At 35.5% G+C, this 12,648-nt stretch overlaps 2 protein-coding genes across 3 annotated transcripts; one reads left to right on the top strand and one right to left on the bottom strand.

Annotated features, from left to right (window-relative positions):
* Nucleotides 1–471: 471 nt before the first annotated feature.
* Nucleotides 472–5,656, top strand: LOC116136935 (syntaxin-132-like). 2 transcript variants are annotated; one of them, XM_031422613.1, is made up of 12 exons: nt 472–583; nt 709–765; nt 1,657–1,705; nt 2,004–2,092; nt 2,192–2,265; nt 2,351–2,393; nt 2,471–2,531; nt 2,680–2,705; nt 2,792–2,869; nt 3,508–3,588; nt 3,659–3,724; nt 5,328–5,656. In XM_031422613.1, the coding sequence occupies exons 1-12, from the start codon at nt 524–526 to the stop codon at nt 5,490–5,492; spliced, it is 849 nt and encodes a 282-aa protein (XP_031278473.1). In that variant the 5' UTR covers nt 472–523; the 3' UTR covers nt 5,493–5,656. The 2 variants fall into 2 exon arrangements, with proteins under 2 accessions (XP_031278473.1, XP_031278472.1); XM_031422612.1 differs by lacking the exon at nt 5,328–5,656 and adding an exon at nt 3,823–4,236.
* A 2,366-nt stretch (nt 5,657–8,022) lies between these two features.
* Nucleotides 8,023–11,150, bottom strand: LOC116136933 (isocitrate lyase). The gene is made up of 3 exons (XM_031422611.1): nt 11,076–11,150; nt 8,387–9,989; nt 8,023–8,294 (listed from the first exon to the last, which is right to left on the bottom strand). Exons 1-3 carry the CDS (start codon nt 11,103–11,105, stop codon nt 8,200–8,202), a joined length of 1,728 nt encoding a protein of 575 aa, XP_031278471.1. The 5' UTR covers nt 11,106–11,150; the 3' UTR covers nt 8,023–8,199.
* Between the last annotated feature and the right edge of the window lie 1,498 nt (nt 11,151–12,648).

Raw genomic sequence — 12,648 nt, 5'->3', positions numbered from 1 at the left:
GTCTCGTAGTCCTTAGCATTAGTTAAAGTTGGACTGAATATAGCAAAAATTAAAAATTACAAAGCTGTGTCATGGTTAAATGGATACCAAGAGTTTTCCAACGTAAGTAATAGAACTATAGAAGAACAAAACCGTCTTAATTTGTGATGGTTTTTAGGATGTAATGGCATCCAAAAGGGTGAGGTCATAGATTATATTAAGTTTAGATGGTGAGTTTTATTTGTCAAATTTAAGAAAAAGGAAATTGTATAATGTACAAGGTAGTAATTTGCATTAGTTCTACTTCATTCTACCAGACTGAGTAGGAATAGACAATTAGCCTTTACATAGAAAGAGAAACATTGGTCTTATAATTTTATTGCATTTGAATTCATTTTGACTTTGTTGAAATAAAATCCTGCATATTTTCTTCGAAATTGCATTTATATATAGAACAATATAAAATTTACAAATCTTTGCCATGTATTAGGACTCGTTTGTTGGCGATGCCAAAGGCCAGCCTTCCAGAGATAATGATATCGAAATGGGAATGCAAGTTCCGAGGAGTAATTCTGATATGGGAATGGAGGCTTTCAATAAGCAGGTGCATCGTAGTCATGTTTTTCGTCACTTGAAGATTTCTATCTTTGGCAACTTGCCTTTTTTTTTTTTTTTTGGGTTTTCTTTTCTCTAATTATGTTTTTTCTGGTTCTGCTGTTTGTAATTTAGATGCAAGAGGTTGAAAAACAGGTTGACAAGCTCTCTGGCCTGCTTAAGAAACTGAAGGTGTGTATGATGCTTATCCAAGTCTTTGTTTATAGTTTGCAGTGAGACAGCTATTAGTGATATTTTGTAAAAAAATGTATCACAGATGTAGGACAATTTTGGCTTAGATGGTAGTGCTTATAATATAGCTTTAAGGAAAACCTTTTAGCTTCCATGTTATCCCATCAACTCCTTGTTTCGAGAAAATATGTCTACAACATATGATTTATCATGCTCTACATGATTTAACTTCTTTATCTTTAATGATCCTATATGTTACTTGGCCTGGAATATTTTAGCTAAAAGAAGAATTGAACCTGACAAGAATTATTGGGGTGATATTTTGTTAATTTCTTCAAGTTTCTGTTCAGCTGCCTGATGTCCAATAGTTAAAAACGAAGAGGGAAGAATAAATGTTTGAAACAGTTACTGATAACTGAATTGAAACTCTAAATGATCCTCTAGTCATTAAGTATTTAACTAGATTAGAAATGATAACATGTTGTGTTGTGTAAGGATGGACTTGTGTACTCTTAGCGCTCATCCACCGAGCAGATGAGATATCTGGTTTCTGGTCCAGATGTTTCAGGCTCTGACTGGTTCTAGGTTTAAAATAGGTTCTTCCTACATATTGAAGATTTCGTATTGTAATGTTTTATAATCATCATTCTATTTTATTAATGCTGTATCTGAGCGGCTATCTTATTGGCTTAGCTGATAAAGAAACCAAGTTTAAAAGGTACGCGTCTGCTATTCTGATACTAAAACTCAAAATTCCTCCTCACTGGACCATTGCACAGAGTAGACCACTGTGATACAGAATTTTATTGCTGCCTTAATCTCATGTCAAGAAACTTTATAGATGATTGGCATAATTTACTTTTAACATTTTTAGGTATTAACTTTTCACAGGATGCAAATGAGGAGTCAAAGTCCGTAACAAAAGCATCTGCAATGAAAGGTAGTTAATTATATACTTATATGTTTTATCACACACAAACGGAATTTCCTTGTTGTGTTCCATTATAGATTCACCATGAGTAAGTTGCAAGCCTCATTGTGCACCATAACTAGTTGCTAGGTGATTGATGGTGTTGGTTTAGTGTTTGTCTAGTTATACATATGAAATGAGATTTAAAGCCTTGGCCATAAACTAATCCGAGAGATGTTTTGCGTATATATAGGTAACTCTCTCTGAGCTTGCTATTCACATCTAATGTTCCTTTTTGCTTTCTCTTTTGTATCAAATCTAATTACAGCTATCAAGAAGCGAATGGAGAAAGATATCGATGAAGTGGGAAAGATTGCACGAAATGTCAAAGCAAAACTAGAAGCAATAAACAGAGAGGTAATACTCCATTCATTGTTTCCTTAACTACCATCACGTCTCCTGCCAATAGCTAGGTTTTTAAAGTTTATATGCTAATTCCTTGATGTTCATCATCAGAACTTGGCTAATCGGCAGAAACCTGGGTGTGAAAAGGGAACAAGTGTTGACAGATCGAGGATGAATGTCACAAAGTGCGTCATGGAGTAACTTTTATATACTGCTTAGGTCTTATTGACAGTAGCAAATTGATGGTAAAATTATCTGTTTGAATTGCAGTGCCTTGACCAAGAAGTTCAAGGAAATACTGACAGAGTTTCAGGTAGATCTAAATATTACACTATTCCTTGTCTGTACTGAGTTTCTTCCTTGTCTTCTCATTGTGCTATAATGTTTTAGACACTAAGACAAAGGATCCAAGACGAGTATCGTGAGGTTGTGGAGAGAAGGGTCATTACAGGTTTGAATACTTGGCTTACAAAATAAAAGTAGAAATGTTTATCAATTTCTAAGTACAAATATATATATTGGCATTATGGTAATTTATCTTTTCTAAATGAAGGAATTTATATTCATTGCACTTGTATTTGATATTTATGATTGAACAGTGACGGGATCCAGACCAGACGAAGAGGTCAGCCTCAATCCTAGAATTATAATTTCAGCTCTAATGGTTATGGATGTTATCATAACTGGCAAAAGGTTTAATTTCTGTTTTAGACAATTGACAACCTGATCGAAACTGGAAATAGTGAGCAAATCTTCCAGAAGGCAATTCAAGAGCAAGGACGAGGACAGGTATACCCCTTTTAATATTTTAATTAAATGTTCTCTGGAAATTTTTTGAATCCTGCAAATTGTAGCTCAAGAATGGTGCAATTTTGATCTGTGACAGAATTCTAATGTTCACTGGTATTTGCTTGTATCCTAAGTTGTGGCCTTAGAATTTAAATGCAAGAGTTTCTTAATTGGTTAATTATTCTTGTTCTTTTTCTTTTGAAATGGATACAGCTTAACTAAAATTACTGGTATCGGATCAATTAAATTAAATATTTCAAAATATGATTTTCATCCATGTTACTGGAAGAAGGTTGATGGTTATTGATGATTGAAGCATTTGGTAGGAGTGACATTGAATTTTGAAGTGTGGTACAGCATCAAATTTGAATATCAGGTCATACAAGCAAAATGAATAGAAGCAAGAATGTAGTAAAGTTCTGAAAATGTCTGTTTGGACAAGCAGATATCTTTTTTCTCCTGAGTGGCATCAAATGAGATGATGGTTTCTCATCTTCACAATAGAAACATCCTACAAACTCAAAGTTCATCAATCGTGCACAGCTCCCAACTTTGTGCCTCTGCTTCATTTTGGTCAGGAATGCACAATCTTCTATAGGGACCCTTTCTTTACTAATATGTCCTGAACGTGGTTGCAGGTTCTGAATACATTGGAAGAAATCCAGGAGAGACATGATGCTGTCAAGGAAATTGAGAAAAAGCTTCTTGATTTGCAGCAGGTACTTCTGCACCTGGACTAAACCTTGACTATCCTATCAACTTGTCTAGTCTGATCATGTTATTTTCCAGGTTTACCTTGATATGGCGGTATTAGTTGAGGCTCAAGGAGAGATTTTAGACAACATTGAAAGCCAGGTTCGATTTTACTGTCAGATCCTTTTTGGTGGCTATGCATGTGTGTGCATCTGTTTGCATTGTGCTTGGTTGCTTGTGTTAACAGAAATCTGGTTCAGGTTGCAAATGCAGTCAGTAGCGTCCAATCAGGGACAAGTGCACTTCAAAATGCAAAGAGACTCCAGAAGAATTCCCGAAAATGGATGTGCATTGCCATTCTAATTCTCCTGATTATAGTAGCTGTTATAGTTGTTGGTGTCCTGAAACCATGGAAGAGTGGCAATGCTTGAATGCCCCTTCTGTTGCTTGACTATATGATACTAGTAATTAGTTGGGAAGTGTTTGTCTTACTAGTGTGCCAAAACCTCTTCGATGTGGTTTTCTTTCTTTGCTTTTTCTTTTTAATTTTTTTTTTTATATTTTCGTTTTTTGGGGTAAGATTTGGTTTCTTGGTGGTGGTGTGGTTTAATTTAGGGTTTTGGAACACTTATATTTCCCTCAATGAAAAATTTCTGCCGAAGCTTTTTATTTGATTTGCTAAACTCGTAGATATTAGATACTGCAATTTTAGCTGCCCTTATGTCCTTTGCATTTGCCTAGAAAAAAAAAAAAGAGAGAAAAGTAAGACTAAATAAAATAGAACTAAAATGAAGTTGAATTCTTCATGGGAATTCAAATTCATTTTTGTTCTCCCTTTTTTGTTGTTGTCTCGTAGTCCTTAGCATTAGTTAAAGTTGGACTGAATATAGCAAAAATTAAAAATTACAAAGCTGTGTCATGGTTAAATGGATACCAAGAGTTTTCCAACGTAAGTAATAGAACTATAGAAGAACAAAACCGTCTTAATTTGTGATGGTTTTTAGGATGTAATGGCATCCAAAAGGGTGAGGTCATAGATTATATTAAGTTTAGATGGTGAGTTTTATTTGTCAAATTTAAGAAAAAGGAAATTGTATAATGTACAAGGTAGTAATTTGCATTAGTTCTACTTCATTCTACCAGACTGAGTAGGAATAGACAATTAGCCTTTACATAGAAAGAGAAACATTGGTCTTATAATTTTATTGCATTTGAATTCATTTTGACTTTGTTGAAATAAAATCCTGCATATTTTCTTCGAAATTGCATTTATATATAGAACAATATAAAATTTACAATCGAGTCATACAAGCAGAGAAAAAATAAAAAACATAATAATTATTTTACATAAATTTTGAATAAGTTTTACCTGGGTGTATTGATTCAATTTTTTGACTTGTAAGAAAAAAAAATCATTGTTATATTTATTTTCGCATTTGAGACAGCAGATGGTGAAATTAATCCAATTACGTCACGACATTGACAACCACCAGAGGAAAAAAATATTGTGTTCGCACAACAGGCTCCAAGTGCTTTGTTTGAGGACCTGCCACAGTTTGGGCTTTTGCTGAGCATTGCTTTGCATCGTTTCCATCTAAAAGCACTTCATTGTTGCATTTGTGATCCTTTGTGTGAGTGTGTGCCACACTTGATTATTGCTTCCAACTGAAACACCTTATGAATATTTCTCTAAGTGCTGTTAAATGCTTTACGAAAAGCAACACCACAGCTTCTCACATAAGCAATAACGATCCCTTTGTTGCAGGTGACAAATGCGGTGGACCATGTTAACATGGGTACAGATGCTCTCCGCGTGGCAAAGAGCTTGCAGAAGAAGTCAAGAAAATGCATGATGATTGCCATTATCTTGCTCCTGGTTATTGCAATTATCATCGTACTCTCCATTTTGAAACCTTGGAAAAAGAAGTAAATTCAATCTCCCAATGTTAATCTTCTGTTACATAATCCACTTGGATTAAAATTTACTGTAGAGTGCTTTTTTTCCCCCCTCAAATTTATTCGCTTTCTGTATTCTATCGTTTGAGACTCAATTATAAATAATGCAAAGATTCCACGATTGCAAGACAGGCGCCATTAACTGCTCTTCTCATCATCATAATTTTATTTATGAAACAGCTATATGCTTAATTATTGATTACAGGCAAACATAGCAGAGGCTATAAGGTACGGGTTGGAGGGGCCGCAAACTCTTGAGGTGAGTCATGAATTTTTTCTACACTCTAAGTGATGTAAATTGCCACAAAACATTGAAAGAAGAGAAAGGTAGCATAGCAAGAAGTAAATAAAGGTTGAACGAAGTTAGAATCACTGTGACAAGCTTCTCTAATAAATCTCAGTAGGAGTCAGACTTCATCCATAGACTTTCTATAAGGTTGTTTTTCTTTATACACTATCCTGATTTACACCACCATTGCTCCACCTGACACTAAGGTTATTGTTGCATCTTCAGCATCCTGTGCCACTTATCTACTCATATCAGCTGAAAAGAGTTTCATAAATATAGAGCATTATAAAATATTGGATATATTGTAAAGCACTATGCTTTCAGAAATATTATTGCTAGCACCCCCACTGCACTTTTCCACACATACACCATCATGTACCACATTTCAATCCAAGAATTCAATTTGCAAAAGCAGAAATAAGAGTATGTTTTAGAGAAAAACACACTTTTCATGTTCATATCAATATCATGTTTTCTGCAAAAAACACTTTAATCTTAAAATAAATGTGAATTTAGAAAATTGGATTATGAACTTCTCCTTTTTACAATAGCCACTCGAATAATGACATGCCACACATGACCAATGAGCTTGCAACATTATTCTTCTAGATCGCCTCCTTTCTTCTGTTAATTAGTAGCTTGTTACATTGGAAAGCCAAATTTTTACTCCTAAAATAGCTACTTCACTTCTATATAATTCTAGATTTGTATAAACTTGCAGAGAACTTGAGAAGGTATTCTACGAGGAAATATCATTTGCCAGTTGCTTTTCATATCAAGCTTATGCATGTAGTTATTTGATAAACTTACAAGCCAATTTGATTTAGAAGAAAGGAACTTACATTGGGAAGGTTCCAGAGTGTAAAAAACCCATGGTAGGAAAAATTAGCATAAAGTACACAAAAACACCTGGAAACTGCCAAACATAAAAGTCTAAGGTAGGAAGGAAGTGAATATTAATGCACATTCTGGGAAACAAACATATGAAAAGATAAAATAAGGAGAACACCTTAACAATCTAAGATTATATTTACTGAAGCTCTTTTGACCAGAAATTCGCAAGTGATTTCTGCTGCATCATTGGAAGGCACTTAAACCAACTTATCAATTGTTTGCATTTGAATTATGTCCCTTATCCTGTCACTCACCCAGCAACACACTTATTTTTCTCCAATTTAATCACCTTCGTTCTGCAGAAAGTGAATAGGCACTAAGAGATACTCTCATCAACCATGTCATGTAGGTTTAAGTTTGCATTTAAAAGTGTTCTTGAAGCTATAATAAACACTTTTATGCCAATTTCTTAGTCTCTAGCTGTAGTAGATACGTCTTTTTTTTTTCCTTAAAAAAACATGTAGAAGCTTTACAGTTGATAGATAGTTTCCTGGAATGCACATTTTAGATTAAAAAGAAAAACACTTTAAATACTTTCTAGAGCAGCACTTGATTGTACTTTACCAGGAACTGAATACAAATACCCTTATAGAAAATGCTTCTAACTAGTTCGGGCAAGACTATCCAACTCATCTTCTTCCATTGTTTGTGATGAAATGAAGTATCTAGATATTCATTCTTAATAAAGGGTTGTTGAAGAACAACTTTTGAGGTGATATACCAATGCCAATATTCACAATTATTATCATATAAAAGTCACAGATCCAACTGCAGGAAATAGTCTTTAGATAAGCGTAAATAAATCCAAGAAACCCAGAAATTGAATTTGAATTCTTTTGTAAAAACACAGTCCAAAATGTTAATAGAAATAGATGCAAAACATACCTGAAAATAAAAGTGATTAGAAGCCAGATTAGGTGTGATGTAACTTCAAATCATCGCGCCTTATGTCTTCAGCTACTCAGATCCAGCTTTTCTCTGCATTCTTTTATCTGGATTGCGACTTGTAGAGACGAGTGAGAGATACATGGACATATGTTAATTAAACGCAGCGTTTAACTTTTATCCTAGACGAAACGCACCGCGTGGACCGCACTTATGCCAACTAACTTTCGGGTTACACGTACCGGTATACGACCACGTATTTAAAGTTTAAATTGAGACTGTACATTATGGATTTCTGCTGTAAAAAGGATTAGCAGTAACTGAAGGTATAAGTGAGATTAAGATTGTAAAGGAAACAAAACTCTTAATAATTGTATCTGAAACAAGGAACCAAATTATAGTAATACAGAAACACGTTTGTTCGCTAAAAGGCCTTAAGAGAGCTAGAACAGAACTAAGCAGCACAATATGGCCAAAAAATGCCCAAAATGAGTAATGACGCCAATCACATATTGAATTATGACAAACACATTATTCTTCCCAGCTCTGCAATCCAGAATCTGGGTAATACTCAATAAGACCCTTCACCATACTCAAATTCCAAATAGCTTTCTCACATTCTTGCCTTAGCAACCACCACATTTCCTTCATCAATATTCATTGCCCCTGGGCTAGTCCATTTTTCCTTGAATTGCTCTTCCGTCACTCCTGCACAAGTAACGGCAACAAGAGTTTTCAAAACATGTTTTCATTTATTCTTAACATATAGGAAGTAGATAGGAAATAATTAATTAACTTGCCTTTGCCCATAGCAGCAGTGGAAGAAATGCCTCCCTGGACAGTCTTGAGGTACCTATCATAATAGTTTGCACCTGACCATTTTTGGTGAGCAAGTGTGTCAACTCCATGGTTCCTTTCTTCCCTCTGGATCCTCTCCACGTAAGCCAACATACCTCTCCTTGCATAATCTCTAGCAAATGTGTCAATCACAAGGGCATCAGCATGGAAACCTGCTAGTGTTATGAACTGCCAACAGTAACCAAGCCTGGCTATTCTTGGAATGAAATCTTTCATTTGTTCATCAGTCATTCCTGATGCATCCCAATTGAAAGATGGTGAAAGATTATAGGCTAACATGATCTCCGGGAGCTTTGATTTCACTCCTTCTGCAAAGTTGGTGCACTCAACCAGGTCAGGGCTGGCAGTCTCCATCCAAATAAGATCAGCATGAGGAGCAAAAGCCCAGCCGCGAACAACTGCAGCCATAACTGACCCTTTGAACCTGTAGAATCCTTCTCTAGTTCTGGGTAAGTCCCAGTCCCAGAAGAGATTCTTAAGCCCCAATCTCTTAGCAATCTCTCGGCCTTGTTCATTGGACAGACACTTATCATAGCTAGAATGGTTCTTCCATTCATTCAATATCCTCCTTTTCTCATTCTCACCAGCATTCATATTCTTGATTGCATCAATAACACATTCAGGGAATGTCTTGAGCTGAGCCGCTGCCAGCCAATTGTCTTCAATGGCTTGAAGGTCAGCTCCTGTTTTGCCGGCAGCCATTGCTTCTGCCAAAATATGAGCCAAAGCTTTCCCTCTCAGATTTGGATTAGTCGCACCGAGAATGAACTGATGGTCTCTAGTGTCCACATTGGTTTGAATCAAATTAGCTGCAACTGCATCAGTCCTAGCTACCAAAACTGTCTCCACCCCCATAACATCAAATTGTAACCTCGCAGCCACAAGCCTATTAATGTGTTCACTGACCGCAACAAGCACCTTTCCAGCCATGTGACCACATTTTTTGGTCACTGAAGACTGGTCCTCAATATGGACACCAGCAGCGCCACGCTCAACAAAAAGTTTGCAAAGTTTAACGGTTGCAGTAGTGCCACCAAACCCAGTATCACCATCAGCTATAATTGGCTTGAGGTAATCAACATAAGGGGTTCTAGCCCTCTCTTCGCGGCTCATGCTCATGCGTGCCTCTTTTTGTTTTCTATCATGGTATTGCTGAGCAAAGAAAAGATGTTCCACTTTGTTTGGAACAGTGTCATAGGGGTAATCAGCAAGGTCTGGACCAGGTTCATTGGTTGAAGTGTGGGTGGATGAACACTGCCAACCGGAGACATAAATGGAGTCCAAGTGCTTGGCCATCATGGTTACTTGGACAGGGTCAAGTGCACCAAAAGTCCTGGAAGCAGTGCCATTGCCTTGGTGTGTTTTGAGAGTTCTCCATAGCTTTTTGGCCATCTCGTTGGAGCCATAACCTTGTCTAAGGGTCCCTCGAAGAGCCACAACATCTCTTGCCGAATATGGTCGCCGGGTTAGCTTGAACCTCTCTGTGTTCCACCACGCTTGCACCTCTGCAACTTCTGCTTCAAATCTCCCTTCTTCTTCCATTATCTGCTTAAAAGAATTCTGACTCATTATTAATTGACGATATTATTAGCAGGATAGCTGAACTTTGTTCTATACAAACTACTGTAGAGATGACAAATTTGAGCTCTTGGTGTATATTTGTTTAATAATTTTTAAAGTGGCTGTATAAAGTGCTTCATATGTGAATTGCTCTCCAAATACTTCGACGATTTGTGTCACCGAAACATCTGTTGATCCTTAAAGATTTAACTAAGGAATAAACGTGCTTAATTCATCATCTCTAAAGTCTAATGAGAGATAGCTAGCCTGTCATGGCTAAAGATAGTTTTCAAAATAGGAATTTTAAACATGGTTAAAATCCTTAAATATCTGTAAAGATATGTATTTACAGCGAAGCTTTATAATAACTTTTTTTTTTTTTTAAACAGTTGGGACACTTGCAGAAGTGAGCCAGAGAGCAAGAGCAAAATTTCAGAAATTCTTAAAGCTTTTACATATGAAGTTTTTCGACTTTTTTCCTGTAACTTCTGTACTCATGCATCTGCTAATTAAAGTACCAACCAAAGAAAAAAAAAATATTGTAAGTTTCTCTGCCAACATTATCATTGATTTCTGTGCAGCCCAAAATCATAAAAGAAAAGAATTATACCTTGTATTTTTAATAAACACAATTGTTTCAGTTTTGCTGCTATTGAAAATACTAATGATATTTGAGAGAAAGACAGACAGATTATGAGGCGGAGTGTAAAAATCTCTCTCGCTAGTGTATGCATTTTTGAAACCCATAAGTAGCGTCACAAACTGAGAGAATAGGACCAGTTACAAGCACAATTGTGCCGTGGGTCACTGAAGCAAGGGTGATCTTATTAGTTCAACATCACTTTTTAAAATAAAATGGATTCAACTGAAAGTACCCTCCGACAAAGAAAGATCAAGTATTTTAACTAAAAACATTGCATGCACAGCTGAGAAGTGTTTGAATTCATAGTTAAAGAAAACCACCATTAATATAGTTCAGCTTCACTTTAAAAAAAATATATATATATTCTAAGAAAGAAACAAACAGAAAGCTGAGAGAAAATGTATGAGAAAAGTTGTTCTCAGGCTTACCATTGAAGGCACTGAGTAAGATGCAGCCATGGTAGAACTTTTGGTATTTGGGTAGAAAAGCTTTTGTAATACGAATGTACTCTTAACAACTAAGAGAGGTTCATGCAAAAGGCTCCTCCAAGCTCCTCAATTTATAACAAAAGGCGGGCAGAGAAGATAACAATTACAATGCCTCTGTGGATAAGGAAAAAAAAAAAAAAAAAAAAAACATATTCCAAGAAAATTCCACTGTGCATGCTTTATTTTTCCTCAATTATGTTTATCTACCTAGCTAACTTTTTGTCATAATTTTTTTCAATTGTTATCTTCAGAAAATGTTTGAAACTTGTTCCTTGGGAGCTGCATTTGCAGGCACGTAAGGTAAAGGCATTTCTCAAACTATCCCGTGCCACTTCCACACTTGCTACTGTCTTATTTCATTTTGCATGATGTCATCTATTTTTGTTCATCTTTTTATATATAAAGTTATAACTGATTTCAGTTTTTCTGTTCCTTTTTTTATTACTGTTCTTCGTTTCCATTGTCTTGACGTTTGAAAAGTGTAGCTGTACATTCATTATTCACACATATTAAGGTACATTAAATATTTAGAAGTGACACAGTGTAGGTGCCAACTTCATATATTGCTAGCTAACAGAAAGTCATATACATTTTGACACATATTAAAATACATTAAATGTCTTGCAAAATTTATATCTCAATTCTCCTGCATCATTATTCTACTGCAGTATGAATCTTCATGCTGTCTATCTAGCTAGGAATAGGCGAGTTGGATCACTATTTGCACTTGACCTCGCCAGCTAAGACCAAGGGGAGAAGGAGGGAGATGGATTAATTCTAATTTGATGGAACTCCGTCTATCAGCTAATTCTATGAATGCAAAATTAAACCACATGGTAGTCTTCTGACTCAATTTAGGAACGAGAAAAATTTTAATATTTTATGATAGTTTTTTTTCGATGTCTATATCAGTTTACGTGTATTTCGACTATTTCTCTGAGGCTCTAAAGTTAACAGTTAAATAAACTTTCAATAATTACCTTTTATAAGTAGTTGTGAGGATTCAAACTCAAAACCTCTTGAGTAATATATCTAAAAATCTAAAGCAAACCGTTCCCACTATAGTTATTTTTTCTCACTTATCCATGAGCTGACTCTAGCCAAACCAAAGGGTTGAAATCTTTGTATTCGGATTTATTTTCTCGTTTGTTAGGTAGCTTAGCTCTGCGCCAAAACTGGTTACTATAACTCTATTAACATCAGTGAACGTGAATGGCATCCATAAAATGAACCCGCTTTCAAATAGGAATAATCCAATAAGTTAGTAGAACCGGCCACACATCTATCTTTCGGCACAAACCGAAATTGGAAAAAAAAAATAGAAATAAAAAGAATATAGACCATAAATTACAAAACAGAACACGATGAATATATATATCCTCAGATAATTGCGAGTCCTGGTCAAAATTTTACGCCCAATGAAACTAATGAGGTCAAATATATTGCCAACTCGGCTTATTGTTTTGTTCCTCCATAAATCTTTTTTTTTTTTTTTTTTTTTTTTTTTCTGATA

The sequence above is a fragment of the Pistacia vera genome, unplaced genomic scaffold (assembly GCF_008641045.1).
Source record: "Pistacia vera cultivar Batoury unplaced genomic scaffold, PisVer_v2 Contig320, whole genome shotgun sequence".
NCBI lineage: Eukaryota > Viridiplantae > Streptophyta > Magnoliopsida > Sapindales > Anacardiaceae > Pistacia > Pistacia vera.
This window is presented reverse-complemented; position numbering and strand designations above follow the sequence as displayed.

Excerpts from the sequence above, each read along its gene's own strand:
- LOC116136935 (XM_031422612.1), top strand. The coding sequence starts at position 524 with ATGGGAATGCAAGTTCCGAGGAGTAATTCTGATATGGGAATGGAGGCT. Across the intron at positions 2,093-2,191 it reads TAGAAGCAATAAACAGAGAG|AACTTGGCTAATCGGCAGAA; the intron begins GTAATACTCCAT and ends GTTCATCATCAG. Across the intron at positions 3,589-3,658 it reads AGCTTCTTGATTTGCAGCAG|GTTTACCTTGATATGGCGGT; the intron begins GTACTTCTGCAC and ends GTTATTTTCCAG.
- LOC116136933 (XM_031422611.1), bottom strand. The coding sequence starts at position 11,105 with ATGGCTGCATCTTACTCAGTGCCTTCAATG. Across the intron at positions 9,990-11,075 it reads CTTACTCAGTGCCTTCAATG|ATAATGGAAGAAGAAGGGAG; the intron begins GTAAGCCTGAGA and ends TCTTTTAAGCAG. Across the intron at positions 8,295-8,386 it reads CACTGCTGCTATGGGCAAAG|GAGTGACGGAAGAGCAATTC; the intron begins GCAAGTTAATTA and ends TTACTTGTGCAG.